This window comes from Colossoma macropomum, unplaced genomic scaffold, assembly GCF_904425465.1.
Source record: "Colossoma macropomum unplaced genomic scaffold, Colossoma_macropomum, whole genome shotgun sequence".
Taxonomy (NCBI): Eukaryota; Metazoa; Chordata; class Actinopteri; order Characiformes; family Serrasalmidae; genus Colossoma; species Colossoma macropomum.
Window position 1 is genome coordinate 40,150,094 of NW_023494803.1, and position 27,382 is coordinate 40,177,475.

At 38.5% G+C, this 27,382-nt stretch overlaps 1 protein-coding gene across 4 annotated transcripts in view; it reads right to left on the reverse strand.

Annotated features, from left to right (window-relative positions):
- The window catches only part of wdhd1 (WD repeat and HMG-box DNA binding protein 1), a 56,207-nt gene extending 29,507 nt beyond the window's left edge, over positions 1–26,700 (reverse strand). For 2 of the 4 annotated variants that reach the window (XM_036592798.1, XM_036592796.1), the window contains exons 1-15: positions 26,582–26,661; positions 24,007–24,067; positions 22,353–22,464; positions 20,051–20,162; positions 18,302–18,453; positions 16,190–16,301; positions 13,394–13,444; positions 12,663–12,758; positions 8,509–8,601; positions 8,141–8,250; positions 7,420–7,579; positions 5,763–5,973; positions 4,930–5,102; positions 2,836–3,020; positions 1,116–1,357 (exon numbers count right to left, since the gene is read on the reverse strand). In XM_036592798.1, coding sequence (XP_036448691.1) covers positions 1,116–1,357; positions 2,836–3,020; positions 4,930–5,102; positions 5,763–5,973; positions 7,420–7,579; positions 8,141–8,250; positions 8,509–8,601; positions 12,663–12,758; positions 13,394–13,444; positions 16,190–16,301; positions 18,302–18,453; positions 20,051–20,162; positions 22,353–22,429 — 1,774 coding nt within the window. In that variant the 5' untranslated portion in view covers positions 22,430–22,464; positions 24,007–24,067; positions 26,582–26,661. Of the gene's footprint in view, positions 1–1,115; positions 1,358–2,835; positions 3,021–4,929; positions 5,103–5,762; positions 5,974–7,419; positions 7,580–8,140; positions 8,251–8,508; positions 8,602–12,662; positions 12,759–13,393; positions 13,445–16,189; positions 16,302–18,301; positions 18,454–20,050; positions 20,163–22,352; positions 22,465–24,006; positions 24,068–26,581 lie in introns of all 4 variants that reach the window. The other 2 variants (XM_036592800.1, XM_036592797.1) reach the window with 2 other exon arrangements.
- Between the last annotated feature and the right edge of the window lie 682 nt (positions 26,701–27,382).

The window sequence follows — 27,382 nt, forward strand, 5'->3', positions numbered from 1 at the left end:
TGAGACGCTTTCATATGTGGTACTGAAATCCGATACATATCCGATCTGCGGCAGTGCGACTCAGTCGGAACAGCCAGATAGGAATTCATGCGACTTTTACGCCAGTCCAACTCGACATTCGTCATAATTTTGCACTGCTGAGACTTATAAACGTTTAGTCTAATGTTTCTGTACCGAAAAATGAGAAGAGACTCATCAAACCGCTCCGTGTTTGAAGAGGTTTCGAACGAACCGGCCGAACGCAGCCGGAGGAGACCGAGGCTGCAGCGTCAGAGAACAGTTTAAAGAATTCGAGGACACAAACCAAAGAGGCGACCGTGGCCGAATAACGCGCCCTTTTACGGTGAACTCAAACACACTGTAGGTGATGAGTCCAGCTGTCAACCACTGGAACTTTATACTCGCTCCTGTGATGCTGGCGAAGCCGAAACTGAAAGCTGCGGGAGCGACTGGCGTTCACTGGCCGTCATGACTGTTTACCTCTGGACGAGCCATGTGAAGCACTGTTCTTTTGCGCATGCGGGTCAGTTTAGGAGCTGATCTGTTTAGACTGATGTCGCATACAGATCACATTTAAAAGATAATGTGAACAGCCAAACAAAAAAATCGGATTTGGTGAGAAAATCAGATTTGGGCCACTTTTACCTGCTGTGTAAACGTAGCCTAAAAGAGTGGACAATGAGTGGTAAAAACTCCAGCAGCACTGCTGTGTCTGATCCACTCGTACCAGCGCAACACACACTAACACACCACCACCACGTCAGTGTTACTGCAGTGCTGAGAATGATCAACCACCCAAATAGTACCTGCTCTGTGAGGGTCCATGGGGGTCCTGACCACTGAAGAACAGGGTAAAAGGGGGCTAACAAAGTATGCAGAGAAAGAGATGGACTACAGTCTGTAACTGTAGAACTACAAAGTGCACCTATATAGTAAGTGGAGCTGATAAAATGGACAGTGAGCGTAGAAACAAGGACATAATGGTCATAATGTTATGCCTGATCAGTGTAGCTTTAGGCGTGATTTCTACTGTAAAAGAAAGCATGTTTACAGCTATGAGTTTAAATAAAGGGACATATAAAGATGCTCGCTGGTCTACAGAGTTCATCGGATACCTCTGTGGTAAACTATGAGGAGCTGCTCTCCGTGTCCTGCCAGGCACACCACAGGTCCCGGTAGGCTGAAGATTTCTCTCTGAACTCCGCCGATGGAGAAGACGCGCAGCAGCATGGCGCTGGTGCCCACCGCTGCCCAGCCGTGCCCCAAACACAAGGCCTGCACGTCCTCGCCTTTGGGCAGGTCCACCATCCACTCTTTGTTTGTGTCCCATGAGGAGAAGTGCAGACACTGGAGCTTACTGCGCACACAGATGGATTAAAGCAGGTCACTGAGGGACTGTGAGGAGAGCAGAGGTACAAAACAGCACTGGGCAAATTTACTCTGCAAATAAGGGGCAGCCTAAAGACTGGGGACAGAGATAAAACAAGTCCAGTCTGATGGGATCTCATTAATCGATAAGACAACTCTCAGAAATATTGGAAAACAATGACGTGTTCAAAAACTCATCATGATGCTTGCTAAGGAAAAAAATGATGGTATGTTTTTGTAAACCGTATTTTCCTCTTAAATACATACAGGTGCTGTCTGTATGAAGTTCAATCAAACTCATGCGGTACTGGAGCAACATCACAGCTCAACGTTAGGGTGCCCCTGATCAAAGCACGTTTTGTTGAATTTCTAAGTGAAAATAATTTAACACATCCTCTACAGAGACACACTTCTGTACATTTATTTACTCTCAGAAAATCAATAAAAGATTTTATTTAATAAAATTTGACTGGGGTGTTTAAACCTTTGTATATGACTTCACACCAAGTTTCACATTCTGTACAAATTCATTTTTAAACAGTGCAATTGTCTTTGGAATTTATAGGTAGTTAATTAATATTAGAATTCATGTGTGACTGAATGCTTTACAATCTGGGCCAAGGAATAATTCCCATACGGTTCTATATTCTACAGAAATGTTTATGAATACTGTTAATAGCATTTTAAACCAACACTGACTTCTGTTTGGACAGTAAAGTCTATGTGGAAAAACTGTGATTAAATTGTACAGTGAATTAGATCTATAAACAGAGCAGAGCTACAACCAGGCCTGAACTTTTGGTCTGAACCCGAATACAGCTTAAGAATTTTTGGTCCGAGCCCGACTCAAACCACAGCATCGCATTCTGAGTCCAAAACTGACCCAAATCAGCCAATCACCACCCAAAAAAGCAGAATACAACCCGACAAGACAGCACGGATCAACCTGTAGTGACAGTAATTGCTGTCATGATGTGACGGATAAATAAAATATTAAAAAATATAAGATTATATATGATAAAATAATCAGCTGTCCAAAGTTAGAATTAAATTCTGCTTTAATATTTCAAGCTTCTGTGCAAATAAACACTGGAAGAATTTTATTTTGAGCAAAAAATGAGTGCATACCACATAAAATCTGAACGCTCAGAAACAAATGTGAGCCTTTCAGTGACATCCAAATATATGTACTTAATCCAAGCCAGAATACAGATGAGAAACACTGAACACACAAATGTAAATGGAGGAACTTTATACTTTATACACTACATAACTACAAACAATAACACGACATAACCAGCTTTAAACGCAACCTGAGCTTTAAAATTAATATATTCAATTATACTTAATTCTTACATTTCAAAATCATCACTACTGATGATTTTATAAATGTTCAACTTGAGAAACATCTGGGACATTTTATCTGGATCCACGCTTCTTTGAAAGTATCTGAATCTGAGATCTTACCTCGCAAGCTCATCGGTTCCTTCGCAGGCCAGTAGAACGGCCTCCTGGGACAGGTCAGCCATGCAGTGGTCCAGGGAGTTTGTGAGGTGCATGGCGTGATGGACAGCTGTGTCATGAAACTCCACATCGATAGCGTTGTCCTGTTCATCGTTATAACAGCGCACTATTCCAACAGAGTTCCACATCTGAAAAGCAAAACATCCACTTAGGCTACGTTCACATTACCAGGCTGAAGTGGCACAAATCTGATTTTTTGCACTAATGTGACTCAGATCTGATGTTTTCAGGGCTGTGTGGACACAAATCTGATCTTTTCAAATCCAACCTGAGCCACTTTCATTATGGTCCTAGATCAGATACGTATCCGATTCGTGGCCATGTGACCTTAATGTGACGCTCAGATTGGAATTCACCTGCTTTTCTCCACTGTGCGTGCGCCATCATTCAGCGTTACCATGGCAGCAGCACCGAACAGTTAAAGCCTGTAAACGGTGGAAAAGCAGCTCATCTCACCTTTTTCTCCTTCGTCTCGCTCTAATAATGAAGCTGAGAGCTGATCAGAGTTAATTATCTTCTCAGCGAAGCTCATTTTGCTCGTTAGTTTGTGCTGATGATTCACGTGATTCATTCACGTGACGTTACTGAGTAGGATGAGCTCATGAGGATCATTTCACTTACCTAAACAAGCGTGAACCATCCTGTCAGAGAGATCAGATTTGAGCAAAACATTGGATTTGAACAAATGAGGCTTGTAATGTGAACGTGGCCAAAATCACTTAGATTAGTTTTTTTTTAAATATAATACAAGCTCAAAGTAGCTGTTTAATAACCTGTGCAAAATCAGACACTACATACAGATATGGGGTGCTGCGATACGCAAATTAAAGGAACAGTCTGGGAAAAATCTGTGAAAAAATTGTACTGTTTTCCCTCTTATCCCAAATGTAGTCAATCAGCCAAGACATGTTTGGTGTCTGAAGTCTTCTTCTTTAGTTTTGCACCAAAACTATGAGACTAGTGTAGCTAGCAAAAGTCTGTCACTCAAAATCGGTTTTTCCTCATACTTCAGAACTGTTCACAGCATCTGAAGAGTTTAATGCCTCTAAAAGCTCCTTCACAGAAAGTTACTACATGAAATGGTTGTGAATTCACTGCCTGATGACTGAGACACTATATTACGACAGATGTGAGAAAATTTTGGTCTAAAACATCTTTAATATTCATTCATGGTTGAGAGGTACATGGGCTCATGGGGTACAGGGCGCTGTGGGGCAAAATAGTCCCCAAAGATGATCTGAAAAATAAGTTTATCATTATTTTACCTTCATCAACATTACATATAAAAACTGTAGGTTCACTGGTTATTATCGACAGAAAATAAAATGGCTTATATTTGTGCCGTAGATGTTGTAATCCCTGGTTCCTATCAGCACCACTGTAAAGACATTTAAGTGAGCAAGTTTCTCTACAATGAACAATTTCACTCCAAACCACTCTGAAGGATTGTCTACATTTCAACCACTGAATTATGTAGAAATTGAGATACTGTTGCAGCTATAACAAATGTGTGATACAAAAAAACCCCACACCTTAATGTGTTGTCTTCTGTTTGTATAAGTTATGCATTAAACATCACTACAGCCTAACAGAGACAAGGAGAAAGCAGATTTTACTACTTACATGAGTGCAAGTTTTGCAAGAGATTAGAGCAGCGCTGGTCTCGCTCCACTTTAATCTCTGAGCCATGAAAGCTCATTAAGTCACTCTGCTTCTGCTTGAGGCTCTACAAACACCTTTTATTGTCGAACACCTTTTGGTTTAAATATAATCAAACAGCCAAATGAATGAATGAATGAATGCTAACCTGACTGCTCAGTTTGCCAGTGCAGTCATTATTAAATGCTTGACAATGCCTGAAGTGCTCTGACCTCATTTGTGAAGCCCTGAATCATAAACTCTGGTTGTTTAAAAAGATAAATGAATAATGAATTCTGAATAAACACCATCAGACAGATAGATAGATACAACTTTAATGATCCCTAAGGGAAATTGCAGGCTCTACATCTTTGCGCAGCGTGTGTGACCGACACTCACCATAAAGCGATGCATGAGGTGTGTTGGGGTGGAGCCAGGCTGGAAGGCTTTCTGAGGTGGGGTGGGCATCGGCCCCTCATAGACCGGCCGCGGCACAGCTGGCACAACAGGAGGAAGAATGGCACTGTCGCCGTCATTGTCGGCCAACTTATCCACCTTCACTGACCCGGTATCTGTTTAAAAAAAATAAAAAAAATAAATTATACAAAAAAATTATATGCCTGATCGGTGTACCAACTCAGGAAAATTCTCAGCATTTTCTGCTCAGCTTAAACACTGCAATGAGTTTAATTATGTCTGGTTACAGAAGACATAAGACGCTTCTGCTATAACTTCGGAAAACCCTTCACTGTTTAATATGCAAAGGCACACGAATGTAACTTTGGAACTCACTCATTTATTCGTGGTCTGAAGTGTCTATTTTGTGTGCATCACTTAAAGAGAAGAAAGTCATGAACCCACATCAGCAGGAGCTTCTAAACGCACGTGTTTGCAGCTTCCAAACAAGAGGTAAAATCAGTTGAGGGGGGTTGACTAGATGTTGCAGCCTTACTGCTTGATTGTGTCATTTTCCGCAATGTGTTTTGGACGATGAACTGTTGCAGCCCTAGATATTGTATGTGATGCTGATACTAACATTTGATGACAATATCTATGTCAAGACTGTCCAGCTTCATTTCTGGAGTGCCTTAGTCCCACACTGTTCACTGATTTTCCTGATACCTGATTCAAGTCAGCAGTTACAACTCAGGTAAAGTATTTACAACTAGAGAATTCACCAAACTCAGCTGGACCAGAATCAGACAAACGGCTCATAAATAAATGAGACACACCTTGAGAATTGTCGTCATCGTCCAGGAAGCTCCCTCTGTTCCGTGGTTTTCCAGTGGCCGGCATGAGGTCATCATCGTCGTCGTCGTCGTCGTCCTCCACCGCATTCTTCGCTGGAGAGCCAGAGTCACTCACACACTGATCCAACAGTCCGTCAGCATCTTCCTCATCGAACAGATCATCGTAGTCCTTCGGCTCTTTGCTCACAGCAGCCTGGAGATCAGACAGAAACAGAAACACACTCATTTCTCACAGTGACTGTTTTACTCAAGACTACAGATCATAGCTGCGTCCTGAACAGCTCTCTGTTGGACACACAGTGCACAGTGACAGAGCTAAACGATTTTGGGAAAAACATCTTAACTGCAATTTTTTTGATCAATATTAAGACCACAATTTAAACTATGATTTCTTTTTATAAAGTAAGATCTTAAATTAAGATTCTTTTGATAAATTAAGGCCTGTTACTTTTTCTAGCTTGAGTCCGGCATGCTGCCATTTACTGCCAGTCAGATGTGGTCATGTTGTCATCTACAGTGTATGTGGGTGTTTGGCTACTCCTGATTGGTCTAACACGTTTACAGGCAGTTCACAACCTCCATATCATTAGGCTGATTTTCTGTGCTTAAAACTGAGTAAACTGTTGTTGATACTATAGGCTATATTTAAAAGTGCAGCTCTTTCAAACAGCAATTTTCAATATAAAATCAATTAATCTTTCTGGTTACAGAAGATCTCTGTTTCATTGTGCAGTAGATACAGGGAATAGGGAGTGATTTGAGATTCAGCCTATATTTCCAGTGAGATACTCTCCATTCTAGGGCAGTCACTATCAATTAGATGTAAAATAGATTAATCGATCAATTTCATTTTCAAAAAAGGGCTAAAAAATAAAAGTAGACTTAACTGAATAATAAACTATACAAAGCATTCCTAAGAAAAAACAACTACATTTATTTACATGATTTATTTTAAATTGAAGTTGAAAAAAAATAGATTTATAGTTTTTAAATAACATATTTCTTAAATACTTAATTTTTAAATAAAAAAAAAATCTACTAAAACAGTTGTATTCTGTAGGTGGAGCCTTATTTAACCCCTACATTTATAGGGGTTAAATAACCCCTAAAATGTCCCTGTCCCTTATGGCCACACGGTGAGCAGTTGGATCTCATTGTTTTGAGGTAAATGATTCTCGAAGTCTGAAAATCAGTGTGGAACACTAAGAATTGTCACCACCGAAGCACAGAGTTTTCTACAATTAAGAAAATTATGCGTTTTGATAAAATATATGTTGATTGTTTTCAGTTGGGTTTGCTGACCATGTACTGGCTGTGTTTTTGAGCTCAAAAATGAGCTAAAATTGTCACTACTGAAAGATTTGGTGAAGTCTGGTAGTGTTACGATTTTTTTCGGTGGTGACAAAATTAAATGTTCAATCATTTGTTTTAATAAAACGAACATAATTAAGGTATTGGATAACTCAATCAAAAGGATTTCAGTCTCAAGTCCAGGTCAGTTAAAAGTCCCAAATACGATCACAACTCTGACATTTGAACCAGTTTGGCAGAAACGTTTAAGTAATCCTGACAGCATGACTTCAGTTCCTTCACAGCAGATGGTTTGGTGAAGCTGTTTGAGCTGGAGGGAGAGACTGACCTTGGTGTTCTTGTTGGTGGTGGAGGATGATGAAGATGAGGAAGATGCACACAGTCCATCTAACAGACCCAGACAGCCCTCAGTGTCTGTGAAAGCGATCTGTCCTCCAGAGGGGTGCCAGGCCATCCCACACACAGTGTAACCTCTCTCATGCTTCTGTCTGGGAGCAAAAAGAACGAAAAATGTAAACGGGTCGTTCTACAGAAACATCCACTTTTCTATCTCTCCATAGGAGTCACTGGTGTTACCCATCGTCATTGGTGTTACACATTAGAAAGGTAACACCAGAGACATTATATTACATTAAAAGTAATTGGATGATCCGAAACATTTAAATATGACAAATTAGCAAAAACAGAAGTCAGGTGAGGGGCAAATACTTTTTCACAGCATTATATGTGTGGTTTTATGTCCCAAAAACAGTGATCATTCATATTTACACAACCATTTTCCAGTCTCTCTGAATACTTTAGAATTAGACCAGGCTGTTTTCTTAACTAATTTAATTAGTTAATTTTAACTAATTTTAGTTAAAATTCATACTTCCCTGCATTTCATACCTTCAACCGCCCCCCCCTTGAGGAAGACCACCTGGCAAGCAACCTCTAGGTAATTTGAACTGTTAAACTGTCCACATAACCGCCTAGCAAGTACCACAGTAAAGGACGACCGTCTGACAGTTTAGTTTGTTTATATAAAGACACTGTTTAAGCCAGAGTACCTCTCAATGCATAGCTTGGCTTCAACGTCCCATACAGAGAGAGTTCCTCCCACCGTCCCAGCTGCCAGAAACTTCCCACACGGTGACCAAACCACCACGTTAATGACCTGCTGATTCAGAGAGGAAAACCTGATTAACAGCTTCAACATTACAATAGTGCAATAAACACACAGCGCTTTTTCCTGATCGTAAAAGTTTCTACGTCCTTCAGAAACGCAGGCATGGACAAGGTTAATCTCGCTAGAACAGCCAAGGCACGGAGGAGAAGTTTATGATCTGCTTCCACCTTCAAAATCATTATTTTCTTAATCATATCATAAATGAATATTAACTGTTCCACAGTAATACATTAGACAGCCTTCACTGACCTGGGTAGTAAGGTCATCAGAAAGAGTGCCAACATGAGTCCAAGAGCTCCTCTCATACAGATGTACACTCGTGTCCACTGGAACTGCAAGCAGCTTAAAAAAAAACAAAAAAAACAAAGATTCAAATCTGTACAAAAGTATCGAGACAACCCTTCTAATAAATGAAGTCCACTATTTTGGCACAGCTTGTATAATCTCAATAGAAAGCATTGGCCAATAGGATGGGGCTCTCTGGAGCAGCTGTGGGCTAGAAGGCTATAAACCCCCCCCAGCATAGGGCATCAGTGGAACTGTGGTCTTCTCTTGAGTGATGGGGCTCCATCCAATACCTTTGAGATGAGCAGGGGTGATTCAGAACTGACCATCCAACATCAGTACCTGACCTCACTAATGCTCAAATCCTCACAGCAATGTTCCAACATCTAGTGTAAAGCCTTCCCAGAAGAGTAGAGGCTCTCACTATTAACACCTTGATTTGAGAAGAAATGCTGGTTATTATGGATGTAAAAATCAACAAAAGCTTTGGAAAAACTTTTTTAAGGTGGACTTTTTTTAAAAGCTTCACCTTCAGGTTCTTGTGAGGACGTGTAAAATATATGAAAATTCAGGGTTGGTCACTGCTATTTTGCATGTGCTAAGGAAATCAACATCATACTGATGAAGATATGATGACAATGGTAGATAATTCGCTCACATCCTCAGAAGACGCTCCTTCACCAGGTTTAGACTGAGTTCTCTTTGATTCTCTATCAATCATCAGATTTATCCACTCCAAGAAGGGGTCCGAAACACAACCCACGCTACAAAGTGTTCTTTTCACGATTTCCACTAGAGAGGGCTCCAAATCCCCAAAAACCTGCAGAGTGCAACTTTAACGATGTGCAAAATGTAAATAAAAACAAAATGCAGTGATGTGCAAATCATTTAAACCCAATATTTCATCGAAAACAGTACAAAGACAACATATCAAAATATCAAGTCTTTCAGAAGTAAAGATGAGGAGGGGTTCACCACTCTGAAAGACTGCACAATCAAATAGTGCAACAATTCAAGAATAACGTTTCTCAACATAAAATAGTAAAGAACTTTTGCTTTTCATCATCTACAGTACATAATATCATTAAAAGATTCCGAGAATCTGGAGAAATCTTTGTATGTAAGGGACAAGGCCAAAAACCAGTATTTGCTAGCCGTGATCTTTGGGCCCTCAGGCTGCACTGCATTAAAAACAGACATGATTCTGTAGTGGAAATCACTGCATGGGCTTATAAACACTTCTGAAAATCAATGTCTGTGAACAGTTCATCACTGCATACACAAATGCTAATTAAAACTCTTAAATGCAAAGATGAAACTGTACATGAACAGGATCCAGAAATGCTGCCACCTTCTCTGGGCCCGAGCTCATTTAAAATGGACTGAGGGGAAGTGGAAAAGTGTCCTGTGGTCCAACGAATCAACATTTGATATCCTTTTTGGAAATCATGGACACTGTGTCCTCCAGGCTAAAGACCACTCAGCTTGTTATCAGTGCACAGTTCAAAAGCCAGTATTCATGATGGTATGGGGCGCTTACAGAGTGTTGTTAAAAGAAGAAGTGGTAAGCCTGCCCCCGTCCAAAATTTTTTAGAATGTGTTGTTGGCATCAAATTCAAAATGGGCAAATATTTTTCAAAAACAATCAAATTTCTCAGTTTCAACATTTGAGATGTTGTCTTTGTTGTATTTTCCTTTAAAAATATGGTTTACATGATTTGCATTCTATTTATATTCACATTCTGCACAGCCTCCCAACTTTTTTGGAAATAGGTTTGTAGTATGTAAACTAGGGCTGCCATAATTAGTCAATGTAATTAAACCGATACATAATTTTTTTTAGTATTATTTTGATGAATTTACCTTTTTGACTTCTAAAATGCTTCAAATCAAAATAACAAAATAACTGCTGTGAGCAAGACGTCAGTCAGTCAGTCAGCTCCATTCAACACTACAGTTTTAAAAAATCATGTCGGCTGCAGCATCCGACTCTGTCGTGAAAGAGGTTTCTAAAGGCTTCCAAAGACCCAAGGCATTGAAAGTAGGGTACTTAAAATTAGCATAAAAAAAACTGTGCACAGTTTCTATGGAATACCACATCCACGCTAGTGCAATGCACGAGCACCTGAAGAGAAAACACACTCAGCTCATTCTGGATGATGATGGACCACCAGAAAAGGCTGAACCACTTTAAGTGTTGTTTACTCATATTTATTAAATTATCATTAGTAGCTAGGAGAGCTAAATCTGAACTCTGCTGTCCTTGTAGCTGCTAAGTCCACTCATTATTAAAGCCATAAACTTATCTGCCTGCTGTCTTAGAATTTTTTATTGAACACATTTTTGAGATAACGTTTAGGCCAGAATCCAGATTTATTCTACACTGATTGCCAGCATGTGTGTGTTTGTGTGTTGAGCTTGATGGGACATGTACCATATCTACTTATTTTATTTCTGACATTATATTAAACACATTTCTTTGTGTAGGGAATGCCATAATTCCCTTTTTTTTCTTCAGAGGGAATTTAATCGTTTAGATTATTCGACTAATCGGTAGATCAATCAATAGAAAAATAGCCTTTAGTGGCAAACCTGGTGTAAACATCGCTAAAATTAAAAAAATGCCATTGGCTGTGCAGTCCAAATATGGAAATGATGTTGCAAAAAAACAGCCTATTTTAAATTCACCGTTTTTATGCTGTCGTTATAAACATTTACTTTTATCCGCCTATTCAGCCTACAGCAGTTTAGCTCCGCCCACTCACAGTGAAAATATGATGTTTCAGCCTGGACTGCGCTTTGAATGAGGCACAAAACAGGGCAGCCATTAAGAACAGAGAGCATTTACATAAATCAGTAATAAACCAGAAACAATAACAAAAAGCAGATTTTCAGAAAATGCTGCTGGTCTTTTTCTAAATTTAGAATGGAGAAAAACAAACAAAGGTGTATTCAGAAATATCCATATAGGTGTGGAGGGCCTGACAGAGACGTTTATTAGGATACAGTGTATATCCAACAGTCTTCTCAGCTGATTTTATGGACAATGACAGATGATTCATCATCCAAGATTACTAGAGTTTATATGCAAAGGTTACTGTCAATGTACAGAGCATGCAAAATACAGCAAGCAGGGAATGATTCAGGTTATTAAACTCACTGGCCTTTAAGGACGGCTGTGTAAGTAACGCTACTGTACAAAAGTTTGAAATACCTTCTCTTAGTAATTATTTGCTATTCCATAAATAATGACTTCAGAAAATATTATTTAAATATTATATAAATATCTTTTTAACTCTTTGGAACCAACCTGTGGTTCCAAAACACACTTCGTCATATTCTTTACTTCATAACTTTCATATTTCATAAGCTACATTCTAAAGGTGGGGGTCGTATGAGAGCTGTAACTGTCTTCTTTCCAGTCAAACAGATGGGTGATGTAATTTTAAACCCTTAAAATAAAAGAAGCTGAGCTCAATTTTTTGTTTCTACTGCAAGTCGACCTATTTTTCCACAAATCTGGGCTATAAACTGGATCTCAGATGGCGTCTCTTCAGTGATCTGCTCTGTAAAAATTATTTTTATAAAAATAATACAAAGAGCGTCTAAGATTTTTGGCTTTCAGCAGTGAATTGTAAGCATGTAGCAATATGTGTGATCATAAAACACATTTTCTGTTAATTTGAGGGGAACTTTTAAACCCAAAAATGCACAATATTTCATGCAGTAGCTGAATAATTTGCCTTACGATTTGGGCATGTAAATTCAGATGGAAAAACCAAAACATACCCACGAGATCATAAGAGGTTAATCACCTTATTGTTTAACTAACTTCGTTATCAGCCTCGAGATCTGATCAGCACTTTTGAAATATGAGGCATTCGGGATGTTACGTTCCAGAATACTAATTTTATTAGAACTTCTCTATGTTACATTATTCTGGATTAGCATATTAGAATTACACATTTATGTGCAAGACTGGTTTTATATTATCAAAAGCACAGATTCCTTTTGAACAGTTGTGTGTGGCCCTCAAACTCACAACAAAGCCAAAGTGGAATCCAAGCAGTCTTTAATTTAAGGTAGAACTTTAGCAAAGAAAAGCTGCAGGGCTGTACCTTCCCAGACAGCGGCTGCCAGGCAAGTCTGCACAGAGACTTGGTATTGCTGACATCATTGCACTTTGCCAGCACATTCCAGTTCACCACCTGAGTCTGAAAAACAAGATGAAATCATCTTTACTGATCTCGCAAACGGATATTCAACTGTTCCAAAGCAGCAGCGTGTGTACAAGCACAGCATGGATGTATACAGTGTCAAAATGACTTTAATGAATAAAAAGTAAACATATAAATCATGTGAACACACAGTCATATGCAAAAGTTACAATATACACATTTAATTTCCTACAAATGAAATATTTTGTTTTGACTTTCAAAGTGAAAAGAAAGCAAACAAAGCAAACAAATCCTCTACACAAAAACACATTTAAATATGGCCATTTTAGTGCACAATTTCTATTTATTTGCATTTAACATTTGAGGAATAAAATATACCATCAAATATAAATTGTGCCATAGCTTTTGCACAGTAACATTTTATGTTTTATTTTTCCATCCCTATATGTAAAATTCAGCAAATAAACAGTTACTGTGCAGTAAAATGTGTAGAAGTGTGTTCTCTGTAGAGGATGTTTTCACTTATTCCCTCTATATAAAAAACAAGTAATTTGCCCAGGGCACCCAAGCTTTTGCGTGTGTTGCAGAGGCGCTATGAGTTGGCTGTATAGCATCAATATCCACGAAACACAGCATTTATGATGACATAACAGAAAAACAAACATCCTTACCTGATCTTCTACAGACCACACTGCTACAGAGCCATCGCAGCTGGAGGACGCCTGCAGAGGGATCAATGTTCACTGGGATAAAACTAACAGCATTATGATGGCTGATTTGAATAAATATCTTATTAATCAGCTGATCAGGTATTGATTGAAGAGAGAAATAATGGATTGTCTCTTTTAAAGGAGGGGGTCATATAGGATTAAGCCGTATGCTTCTGAACTGAACTTCTGAACCCTGTGAAATGGGTCGTGCTGGGTAAGAGTTATGTAAGCACATGGGATGGGATGTCTTTAAAAGGGAAAGCCGGTGGGTCTGACAGTATTGTCACTGTATTGCAACAAAGAAATGAGTAAATCAAAAATATCAGTCAAATCTAAACATCTGTCCGATGATAATAAAACCATCCCAACAAAAATGCAGAAGAAAAACACAGTAAACTCTGATGACTGTTCGGCTGGCTTTGCTCAGGGAAACGTGTGAGATTTTAGTTGCTTGAAACTTACATGAAACTAAGCTGCAATTGAGTTGCATAACTAAAGTGCCCTGAAACTGAGCTTAATGGAACAAGTTTCCTGAATCAGTCAATCAAAATTTCAATTTTAAAACCTTAATTTCATCGAATCAATGGAAAATAAAAGGGAGATGCAAATACATAAATAACACATGGATGGACGGCTTTATAGAAGGGTACAGTGTTTTATGACTGTTTTTAAATTGCTGTCTAAACTGTGTAATCGACAAGCTGCCCAGGCATGCCACTAACTGAACAGAAGTTTCACCGTGTAAAGCCAGGCTAAAAGAAAGATAAAGACTGTTATTAATGACAGCATTATTTTGACCCAAATTACGTAGATCAAGTGTCTTAATTTGCTAGATCTTTCGCAGAAGAGCGATACAGAAACTAAGATTGGGCAGAATTCTTACAAAGCACAGTTACCAAAAAATAAACAAATAAAAAATACAAATAAAAAAAATATGCATATAAATATATAGTCACTGTCCAAAGAAAAACAAGTCTCTCCAAAATGGTAACTTCACAGGAGAGAAGAAAAACACTCTAAATTTTGTAAAGAGATTTTATTCAAATGAATTTTGGACCATTTCTGTTGGTCCAATCAGAATGAAATTTTCACGCAGTGTGAAGTACAGCTGCTGAGCGCAAATTAGGCAGCAAACTAAAAATTGGGAAAAGAATGTTGTTTTCTTGGACAGCAACAGTATACACCATTTATATACTGGCATATATCAGTACCACACCAATTCTTTGATGACATAATTAAAAGGTTTTGAGAAAATTAAAAGATAACTGGCCTATAACACTAAAATGCACATGAACAATTTGGCTAAGAAGTTGTTGTTCAAGTCAATCTAGACTGTATTTGGGTCCAATTCAGAGGTCAGTCTGTGTGCATTAGACTAACATGCATTCAAAAATCAATGTGAGTTCAAATGTGTTATTTACACTCTACATTTCACTGTCGCATTCAGAGCCATTAAAAGATTAACAGATTCAAGGAGAAGCCTGCCAAACTTTGTCCTATGTGCTGATGCTGTTTTGGTATAAATTAAACGGGTCAGGGTCTTCGGGCCACCTTTGGCTTATATACATGAACTTCTTATCAGCCACAGCAAAGTCTGAGCTGTTGTCTTTAACCTTTGTAGTGCTGGATTAGTTTTACTGGAGTAGGATCTGAAATTTAAAGAGAAATTTGTCTAAATCTTTAGATAATTAAATTAATAAGATGTAAACAGAGTCATTCAGAGTGGTTTGGTGTGAAACACTCCGTTTTAGAGAAACTGTCCAAGTCAGAACTGTTCACAGTGGTGGTGATAGGAACCAGACATCTGAAGAGATGAATCTGGGGTCGGCAACATGCAGCTTTTTTCCTGCCCTGTTGTGGCTCCACAGCAGAATTAGATTTAGAAAAAATAAAATAACCCTCCTTTGTAGTAAAATAAAGCTCTGCTGATCGTTCAACACAGTTTTAACAATAAATGGTCTTAAACTCTGGAGTTAATGTAGAACTGCTGATTCACCCTCTAACCCTGAAGATCAGTGCAGACTGCTGGTCACATTATAGCGCAGCAACACAGACAACGCAGATAACATTCCTGCATAGCTAGTATCTAACGAAAAGGCAAAGAGAGAGATTTAAAATGAACATTGATAATTTGGAGACGAATGGACTTCTTTGCGTTTATAATCACTCCAGCTGGTTTCCTGATACGTTTAATCTGCAACGAAAAACTGTCCAAAATTATAAAGTCGCAAGGCTGAAGTCAGTTTCTCATTCGCCAGCTTTTCATTCGAATGTTCCCGTTCCACCTTAAAAATGTGCAGCAGTTACATTCTGGCACCTCAGGCACCATTTAAGGTGGAACGGAACAACTCGAACAAGAAGCTGGCGAATGAGAAGCGACTTCAGCCTCGCACAAAGTCGAACGTTGAGAGACATTTTACAAGAAACTGTTCTACTTTTGAGGAAAAGTTTCCTGCTGGAGATGCGAGAAAAGCAGCTTTAGCTGAGCAAAAGCTGTAAGTCTGTAAGTGTATAATATAAACTTTGTTTATATTATATTCTTATCCTATTCTAGTACATCAGCACATACTGAGACATTTTTACAGCCAAGACGGTAAAATGGACATAAAATGTTGAGGCTGCCAAGGTGGTTCGATTTTTGTTGACAAAATGGCTCTTCTTAACGTTTGGGTTGCGACCCCTGAGATACATGAAAGAAAAACAGAGGTGATGCATCTAAGAAATAATATGTACGCCGTAATCCTCTTTTCCACTTACAAGAAACTCATCAGTGGGGTCAAAGGCCACGCTCAGGACAGGAGCGTCGTGTCCACGGAGAGTCTTCTGCTTACTGCTGTCCGTCACCTCGATCACCTTCACCATGAAGTCGCTGAAAAATACAGTCACATCAGCTCACACATCCGCACGGCTCACCTCACCCAGAGCCTCACTCATATTAGAGGCACAGATCTTCCATCCACAAGTGCGGGAAATGAAGGAAAACTCATTTCCTAACACTACAGGAAGAAAAAAAAAAAATCAAATAACCTGTTTGGGCCTCAGCTGCCGGAGCACGCTGAATCAATATTCAAAACGAAGCAAGTGCAGGAAAAATAGCTCAATCGATGCAGCGACATGGTCAGTGCTTTCATTTCTATAATGTTTCCCCATTTAAAAATCCATACATCCAACAAGCAGTCACTCAGTGTGAGCATGAGTATTGGTAAACAATCAACACGTTTTCCTCTCTGTGCTAATGTGGATCTTAATCGTATGCAGTGTTCAGACAGTGAACAGACCCATGAAGGGTACAGCCACTAGAGGGAGCTCAAGACAAAGAACTCAAAATACAATGACAGTGATCTTTGGAAAGCTGTTTAGGCTTAACCTTTTCAACTCCTTGAGACCACCAGTGGTTCCAAAATGCACTTCGTCATATTCTTCATAACTTTCATATTTCATAAGCTACATTCTAAAGGTGGGGGTCGTATGAGAGCTGTAACTGTCTTCTTTCCAGTCAAATAGATGGGTGATGTAATTTTAAACCCTTATAATAAAAGAAGCTGAACTATTTTTTTTCTACTGAAAGTCGACCCATTTTTCCACAAATCTGGGCTGTAAACTATAAACAGATGGCGTCTCTTCAGTGATCTGCTCTGTGAAAATTATTTTTATAAAATAATACAAAGAGCGTCTAAGATTTTTGGCTTTCAGCAGTAAATTGTAAGCATATAGCAATGTGTGATCATAAAACACGTTCTGTTAATTTGAGGGGAACTTTTACAAAAAATAAATAAATAAATAACACATAAATTTACATTTATTTCATGTAGTTACTGAATAATTTGCCTTACGATTTGGTCATGTAAATTCAGATGGAAAAAAAACAATATACACCCTGCTGTTGGAAGAAAACCTCGTATCTCCAAAATAATAATTTTACAGGAGAAGGGAAAAAAAAAAACAACATACTTTACTTTTAATGTAAGTCAGTGAAACCAGACTTTTTTTCTGAGTCATTTTGGGTCATTTCTTTTAGTCCATTCATCATTACATTCACACACAATGTAAAGGGCAACAAGTAGTTTCAGGTTATGTCAAAAAACTGAAAAATGACAAAAATGGAGATGAGGTTTTCTTCCAACAGCAATGAAATCCTCAATTACTGGTATCAGATACAAAATCTGATAGAAAAATAACGTTTTGTGCCTACAGAAGCATGATATGACATAAAAACTATTAACAAAATTTACAAAATTAATTTCATTGACAGTGAACAGTAACATTTATTAAATAAAATTTATTTTGAAACATTCTAAAACATAATTCCTACTTAAAAGGGATGCAAAGTGTTTCTTTATGCCAGTGGACAATTTCATAGTGGACAATCATACTTCATTTACACTTTTGTAGTGGTTTATTGGGTATAGTAAACTTAAATGCCAGCAACAAAGAGGGAAAAAAAAGTATTTTTATGTTTATGTATGATAATAAAATAGGATTCCAGTTAAATTTTTTGTATTTAAATGTAATTTTTTTTTACTTGGATTATTTTTTTTATTTATTTATTTTTGATCAAAACGCATTTCTGATCAAGAAGCTTTGGATTAAAAGCGAAAATGACTTTTCAATCCCTATTTACAACCCATTTCCAAAAAAGCTGGTACATTTTTTTTTGGAATGTGTTGTTGGCATCAAATTCAAAACGGGCATATATTTTTCAAAAAACACTAAAATTTGATATGTTGTCTTTGTACTATTTTCAATGAAATATAGGGTTTAAAATATTTGCACAACATTGCATTTAGTTTTTATTTATATTTTGCACAGCGTTCCAACTTTTTTGGAAATGAGGTTGTATATCTACAATGAGCAGGTATAATATATTACCTAGATCCAGCAGCCACTCTTGTGCCACTGGCGTTGAAGGTGACGTGGTTAGCATTGGTAGTGAAGCGAGTAAGAATTCCATCAGGATCTCCATCAGGAAACGTGTGAATCTGAACTGTGTTATTGGAAACAGCTGTAACCAGTTTCCCATTCTGAAAGAGAAGATTATAAATGTCAATGTTATGATGAGTTACACCTCCAGCTTACACAACGTAGTAAAATACGGAGCATCAGAGAACCAAAGGGAACAAAAAGGCCTACTGAGTTAAATTTAAACAGTTTGCTTTTACACAGTACTGTACGTTCCTTTCTCAGGACAGAAAGTATTTCATGATGATCAGTTTGTGAAGGATCGCTGTAAGGAAATCTAGGAGATGTAAGGAAATCCGGAAAAGTAAAATCAACATTCCGCAGCATCCCTGGCCACGCTCCCTCTGGGTGGGTAGGATGGCCTCCCTCTCCTCCCAAGCATTTAACGCAGACATCAGGCGTCTGTTAGCTGACATATCAGCATTGGTGGTTAGCATTCTCCTCCAAGCATGTTCAGCTCTCCAATGATGTTGCCTTAGCAGCAAGTCAAAGTTTATATATAGCGCTTTTTACAACAGGCACTGTCGCAAAGCAGCTTCACAGAAAAATCTGGGTCCGAGCCCCCATGAGCATCAGTGGCAGGGTAAAACTCCTTAAGTTCAAGAGGAAGAAATCTTGACAGGAACCAAGATTCAAAAGGAGAACCCATCCTCCTCTGGTCGACGCCAGATAGCAAACAATAAAAAAGAGGAATATGAACAGAGAATAAGGTTTTATCTTTAGTACAAAATATTAAAGTACAGACAAGGGGAAAAGCAGGTTAAGCAATGGCTCTGATTAAATAGTTTGAGTCAGAGCAGCAGCACCAGTTCGAAAAGATGCGGTGGCGCTTCACATGACTCTGAGGAAGCTCGTGCCTTCACTCTTTTAACGCTGGTGGAATCACATGATTGGGGGAGTCCTAACTAGTGGATGGAACTGAATGCAACTAAATTAGGGAGAAAACTGGACAATAAATAAATAAAAACAATAAAATCAATTAAACTATCACGACAGATTAGAACAGACAGGATAGAATAATCTTACTAATAACTCAACTGGAATAGAATGCATCCATGTATACATCTCAATCTGAATAGTCTAGTCTGATTGAGGCCATTCGGAATACAGTGTCTATCCGACTGATCGAGGTGGGTAATCCTGTAAATAATCCATTAAATAGAAGAATAATATCCGTGTAAACGCCTGTATCTGATTACATTCCCTATCGGAAAGTTTAAGTCTGTTCTGATCATGTTCGTCGCGTCATAGTGAAAGTTTATACCGTTCAACATGGCGGGGCAGAAACTGGTCTGCAGAGGAGACGAAGTTTATGCTCTGATCTTTAAAAGACGGCGGTGGGACGGACGTCCAGCTTATGTGTCTCAGAACACGACGACTTCCTTGTGTTGCCTTCACCCTTTCAGCGCTGGTGGAATCGCGTGACTGGGGGAGTCCTAACTAGTGGATGGAACTGAATGCAACTAAATTAGGGAGAAAACTGGACACCACCCCCCCTTAAATAAATAAATAAATAAAAATGATAAAATCAATTAAAGTAGCACAACAGATTAGAACAGACAGGATAGAATTACCGAAGTTTGACTAATGTTAAAACAAAATAAAGGTATTTCACAAAAAGAAGTCAAACAAACAAACAACTTTGATGTGTAAACTTACTCTCAGAGCCACGGAGTAGGCCTTCTCTCCAACATTTATGGATTTAGGATCATCGTCATCTAAACTCTCCCATATGCGGACATCGCCGTCACTTCCACAGGTAACGATGCAGCTGCAAGAGATGAAGAACGATGTTAAACGTTCACAGCAAATGTTAAACGTACCCAAACAGCACTTCTAATGAGTGAATTTAACTTGTATAATCTGAATCCGATTACTGTCTGAGTTTCCCCATTATCTGATTATTCAAGTGCATGCAAATGCGGTTATTGGATTACTTATAAAATCTGATTTTCTGCAGTTATAAGAGTATTGAGTGCATGTAAACGCACTCAATGAAAAAAGAACCAGGAAACAGAAGAAAACATTTTAAAAGGCAAATCCTTTCATTCATGACGGTCATCCAATTAAATACTAGTTAAACCTGCTGCAACAGATTTCCTGTGTGGTCTATCAGAGACAAAACAGTTGCCCAATCACAAGTAAGAATGCAGCTGAGGATAAACAAACATACCGTGCTCTTTTACACATTATATTTACACCAAATCAGCAAAGTGATTGATTTGACTATTTATCTGTTTGGTACAAGGACGGTTGTGCAAATTTCTTGCTGCACTGCTCTACAGCAGGGTTTCTCAACCAGTGGGCCGTGAAGCGCCCTCTAGTGGTCCACGGGCCGAACCCTGTTCAGCACACTGCTGATGGAAACATGCTCTTTTTATCAACAGAGATGGCTTTCCTTCTCCTCTAGAGGCACGTCGGTGCTGTACAGTCAGCATAACGACTGTTTTAACGTCTGACTCTTTAGACACCGAGCACAAGCTGCTGTTAAAAACAACAGACAAGTCAGAAAATAATAAAGAAGAGATGCGTTTGATTTCAACTCGTGTATCGCAGAGCGTATATTTGGTCGAGCCTCAGCGACGTGAGTGGTTAAACTCCTGATAAACCAAAGACAAAGACGCAGATATCAGGTAAGATTTATCATTATTGTTGATTGTGACGACGCTAGTACAAAAGCTTGGTGAATGGAGTGTGTGGTGTATTTCATATGAATCACAAAACCCCTCAAAGCAAAAGAGACTCTCAAGACCAAACAGCTGCTCTTTTGGAAAAGCCAGTGGAGCATTTCAGTGAAAACACGATGGACTGCAGCTCCAAATCACATCTACCTCGTACATTTATATTTTATATTCTTTTTCCCCCTTTTAGACATCACTACATGTGGTTTTTAAACATGTTTAATTTTTCTGTAACATACCTGCACATTTTGCAAACCTACGGATGACCAGAGAGCCGATCTGATCTTTTTCAGGACCTAATTTTCAGGTTTTCAGTGTCAGCACTCCTTATATTTAACATTTAAAGCGATTTGCATTGATAATGTTGCTGAATTAAGAAATACCAGATATGTTAAACACTCAGGCTCAAAATCAAAATTCGACAATCACTCTATAAAAGGAAGGTTCCTCAGGGGTTCTTTAGTAAAGACGATGGTTCTGTCTAGAACCGTGAACACTCAAAGAACCATGTGCATGTTTAAATGGTTCGTTCTTCAGCTCGACTGAGAAATTACTGATGTTGTATATGGTTCCATGAAGCCGCAAAAAGGGTTACACCTTTCGGTGCTATAAGGAACCACATATAACACATTTTCCATCAATCAGAAAAACCGTTTCACCATGCAAAGAAACATTTAATTTCTTTGAGTGTTCATAGTTCTATATAGAGCCACTGTCTTTACTACAGAACCCTTAAAAATGTTTGCTTTTTTTTTTAATTAAGATTTATTATTATCACTACTATAAACGCTAACTTTAATGTCATTCCCATTGGGAATGTAAGTATTTTAAGGGAAGAAAAGACAAGAAAACAAGTGAAAACAAGTTATTTTAGGTTTTGAGGACATTCGTTTAGTGTAAAATAGCAGCATTTATGAAAAGGAAAAATAAAGTTGTATTTAAAGTAGGAGGGTAGAGGGTCTTGGGGTGGAGAACGCTGTGTGAATGGCCTATACGTGTGAGCAGTAGCAGTCACGCATGTATATATCAGGTCTGAGTGTCACTGCTAGGCTGAGAGTGGACCACCACCCAAACATTCCAGCCAAGAGCAGCTCTGTGGTCAGAAACTGACCGCTGATGTAGGACTAGAGGATGACTAAGACGAACTGTACATCTGCCGCCTCTATCTGTGCAATAAAGTAGAGACGTTTCTAATAAAGTCTCTGAAAACAGCAGAAAGGAGATGCCGGCAGACTGGCAGTAGTAGATCATGGCCAACAGTGCCTGATGTTCATTCTTACCTGCCATCCTCATGGAAACAGACGTCTGTGTGGCCCTCTGAGTGGCCATAGCGGATGGGTTTCACCTCACAGGGCATCTTATCTCAGTCCACAGGGAAAAGGATGTGGTCACCTACAGTAGAAGGCAGCAGGCCTCATTAGAGCTGGACAATTCAGCATGTATACCAATATATCACAACATTCATGCACTGGTTTCAGTTTTAGCATCACTGTAGCAATACTGGTGGACTGTAAGGGTGGGCGATACGGCGAAAAAAAATATCGCAATACTAGAGACGCTCGTGTCACACTATATGAGATTTGAAAATTTGGGACAGAAAAAAGAAACAGCAGTGCTACGAGCAGAAAAACTATGAATACAATGATTTTTATTTAATGTTTCACACACTGCGCTGCACTAAACCTAAACAGACAGAACTAAACTGAGTCCTTCCCATTTTTTTCCCCAAGTTTTTTTTGGGAACATTATCACAGGCGAAGCCAGGACCTGACAGTTTTCTGAAAAGCACGTTATTTATAGTGTTTTAATCCCTCTATTGCACAGTGTTGCCATACGGCAACAATTTTACTAAAAAGCAGTACCATAAGATGTGTTTTCCTATTTCATTGTGGAAAATGAGTCTTTTATTTTAAAAGGGTAAATACTTTATGGCATCACATGATCAGGAATTCCTATTACGATTTTGTTATTACCATATATTCCAAATACCATTTGAAATTGTATTAATTTCCATTATACAACAGTTAGTTTCAGGCACACAAGCTGATTGGTTGAGAAGCGTTCTAACTGTGCTGTTATTTCACCATAACATCACGTTTTTTTTCACAAATACTGTATCACTCCACTGAGACGCTGTTGCTAAGCAACGGCTTTGACAGCTGTAGGAGACATTTGAACGTTTTTACTTCTTACTTTGCCGCAAACAGAAAACGGACACTTTTAAGGTCACATTTGACCGACAGCCGATTTGGTCAGACTCTGAAGATGAGACGACACTAAATTCCCAAACTGTCAGTTGGTCTGTGTGGAGCTGGAGAACGAACTGCCGGCTGTGCAGCGAGTGGGCGGAGCTCGTTACTCTGACGTAGCAACAAGCTGCTCGTTAAGGAACTGTAATTTAGTGAAGGAGCTGTGAACATTAAAACATATTAAACGCTGCGTTCACGGCCCAGTTTATTAATTTATTACTTTATTTATTTAACTGTTGTATAAAAGCGATAGAACACTCGAGGAGTGTGTTATCGCCAATAACATCACGGCTGTGATGATCTACGGCGACCAAATCACAGCCGTGATGTTATTTCGCGATAACACACTCCCTCTCGGGTTCTACTGCTTAAATATTTGTAAACGTTGGGTTGTAAATTTCACTAGTATACGCTGGATTTGTTTGGTCTTGTTTTCAATAAACATGTTTCAGAGAAAAAAATTATTTTATGGTGCTGTGGTATGATTGCGGTATGATTGCGGCATGATTGCACGATTTACCAAATACACCACTTTAAAAAAAAATAATAATAATTAAAAATTAAAATCAAATATTTCCATTATTTAAGCAATTTTACATTTTTAAAAACATATTTAAACATTTGTATCATGTTTAAGTAATAATTCATGCAATAAAGGGTTAAAAAGAACAGTAAAAAAAAATACCTCAACACTAAATGAGCAGCAAGCTTCCTTTCTGAAAATCCTGTCTGGTTCTTCTGGGTAACTGTGCCAAATTATTAGGGTCCGTTTGGTGTCAATCCAAGGGACAAAAACAGAAGAAACCAGTCAAAACAAGTTATATCGGGTTTTAAAGACATTCTTTTAGTGTAGAACAGCAGTCAGGATGTCTGGGCTCGTTCAGAGCTAGACAAGGAACAGAACTTTCAACAACAGTTTAGTATTTTATATCATTTATTGATGAAAGCCAGCACCAGACTGGGACTGCGTTCACCTACGTTCTTAAAAAAAAGATGACAAAAAAGGTTCTTAAGAGCGAACAGAAGAACAACCTTACAATGGTTGGTTCATTTCAAGAATCTTTTTTGTAAATGGGGTGACAGCGTGAAGAACCTTTTTTCCTTTTTTTATTTATTTAATTTATTTTTATTTATTTAACATCTACAGAGATTTGCATTCATGAAGATACTGAATTAAAGAACTGTTAAATACTTGGTATCGGGCTCAAAATCAAAATTCGACAATCACTCTTAAAAAGGATGGTTCTTCAGTATAGACGATGGTTCTGTCTAGAACCATGAACACTCAAAGAACCCTCTGCACGCTTAAATGGTTTGTACATCAGATTAACTGAGAAATTATTTATGTTGTATATGGTTCTATACAGAACCACCATTTTTGAAAACAGTTCTGTATAGCAGGGAAAAGGGTTACACCTTTTTGGTGCAATCTAGAACCACATACAACACATTCTCCATCTATCTGAAGAACAATTTCACCATGTAAAAATATATTTAAGCATGCAAATGCTTCTTTGAGTGTTCATGGTTCTACACAGAGCCACCGTCTTTATTAAAGAACCCTTTAAAAATGTTTTTTTTTATTGAAAGTTATTATCATTATTATTAATGCTAACTGTAACATCATTCTGATTGGGAACGTAAGTATTTTAAGAGAGAAAAACAACCTTTCAATGGATGGTTCTTATAAAGAACCCTTTTTGTAAATGAGGTGAGAGTAAAAAACCCTTTTTAATGCTCAAATATTGAGCTACTTTTTATCTACGCATGCAAATGGTACTTTGAGTGTTCATGGTCGTATATGGAACCACTGTCTTCACTAAAGAACCCTTTTTAAGAGTTATTATTAGCATTATTATTAATGCAAACTTTAATATCATGAAGTATTATAAGGGAAGAAAACAGTCAAAGCAAGTTATATTTTGAGGACATTCGTTGAGTGTAAAATAGCAGCCATCAGTTCAAGAGCTCATTCAAAGTTAGACAAGGAACCAAACTTTCAATAATAGTTCAATACTTTAAAATTCAATACTTTACATTCCTTATTTATGTAAGTTTGAATCAGACTGGCATCGCATTCACCTACATTCTTGAACAAAGACGCCAAAAAAGGGTTCTTAAGAGCGTTCCCTTAGAAGAACAACCTTTCAATGGATGGTTCTTATAAAGAACCCTTTTTGTAAATGAAGTGAGAGTGAAAACCCTTTTTGAAGCTCAAATATTCAGCTACTTTTTAAAATTTTCTTATTTATCTTTGATCTTTATTTAACATTTAAAGAGATGTTGCACTGCTAGAGATGCTGAATTAAAAATATCAGATACGTTAAATACTTGGGCTCAAAATCAAAATCTGACAGTCACTCTTAAAAAGGATGGTTCTTCAGCGGTTCTTTAGTAAAGACGATGGTTCTGTCTAGAACCATGAACACTCAAAGAACCATCTGCACGCTTGAATGGCTTGTTCGTCAAATTAACGGAGAGATTATTGATGTTGTACATGGTTCTATACAGAACCTTTTTGAAAACTGTTCTATATAGCAGCAAAAAAGGGATGCACCTTTTTGGTGCTATCTAGAACCACCTACAACACACTCTCCATTGATCTGAAGAACCATGTCACCATGCAAAGAAACACTGAATTTCTTTGAGTGTTCACCATCTTTTTAAAGAGTTATTATTATTATTATTATTATTATTAATGCTAAACTTCAATATCAGGAAATATAAGTCAGTAATACTTCTTGTTTCAGTGTCACCCAGCAGTGGGCCTCACGTGCACTAGCTCACACAGATTAACCGCTTCACACACAGGATTAAAGAGCTTTAACAGCTAAACTAACTCGCTTCAGAGAAAATGTCAAGTTTGAGAACATAAAGTGGATCAGAGACACAATAAAAGTCACTTAAAAGAAAATAAAAAGCAGATACTTCTCCAACCTAACGAAGCAAAACGCTAAAATGCGCTCATTTCTGCAGCTATGTTGTAAAAATGATCAACTTTAACACGCGAAGTTAGCTTCTTATTCGAATTTCCCCGTTCCACCTTAAATGCTGCAGCAGTTAACCTACCATTTAAGGTGGAACGGGAAAATTCCTACAACATTCGTCACTTACTACTGGTAGTCCATATTTGGGCGACTTAACAGCTAAACATAAGCTCTAAAAACACATTAAACAGTACTGGACGACATTTAATCACTAAAAAATCGACTTTTAAGTAAAATAATTTCATTTAAAGCCGTTTTTTTAGCTCTACTCACTTTGTCCGTTGGCGATTCTTCAAAACAGCAGCCGGTTCTCCCGCGCTGAGGACGACGACGTCAGAAGGGGCGTGCACTTTCGTTCAGCCGCGTTTCTATTGGTCGACGTTTGACATCTGGACCCGCCTCAGGAATTGACGTCAATTTGGCGGGCTTCCTGCTCCGGCTGAACTCGGCTGCGTCTGAAACAATAGAGAATACTACACCGGTCAGCCAGAACATTATGACCACCTCCTTGTTTCTACGCTCATTGTCCATTTTAGCAGCTCCACTTACTATATAGGTGCACTTTGTAGTTCTACAGTTACAGACTGTAGTCCCATCTGTTTCTCTGCATACTTTGTTAGCCCCCTTTTACCCTGTTCTTCAGTGGTCAGGACCCCCATGGACCCTCACAGAGCAGGTACTATTTGGGTGGTGGATCATTCTCAGTACTGCAGTAACACTGACGTGGTGGTGGTGTGTTAGTGTGTGTTGTGCTGGTCTGAGTGGATCAGACACAGCAGTGCTGCTGGAGTTTTTAAACGCCTCAGTGTCACTGCTGGACTGAGAATAGTCCACCAACCAAAAATATCCAGCCAACAGCGTCCTGTGGGCAGCGCCCTGTGACCACTGATGAAGGACTAGAGGATGACCAACACAAACTGTGCAGCAGCAGATGAGCTATCGTCTCTGACTTTACATCTACAAGGTGGACTGCCAAGGTGGGAGGGTCTTATAGAGTGGACAGTGAGTGGACACAGTGTTTAAAAATGCCAGCAGCACTGCTGTGTCTGATCCACTTGTACCAGCACAACACAC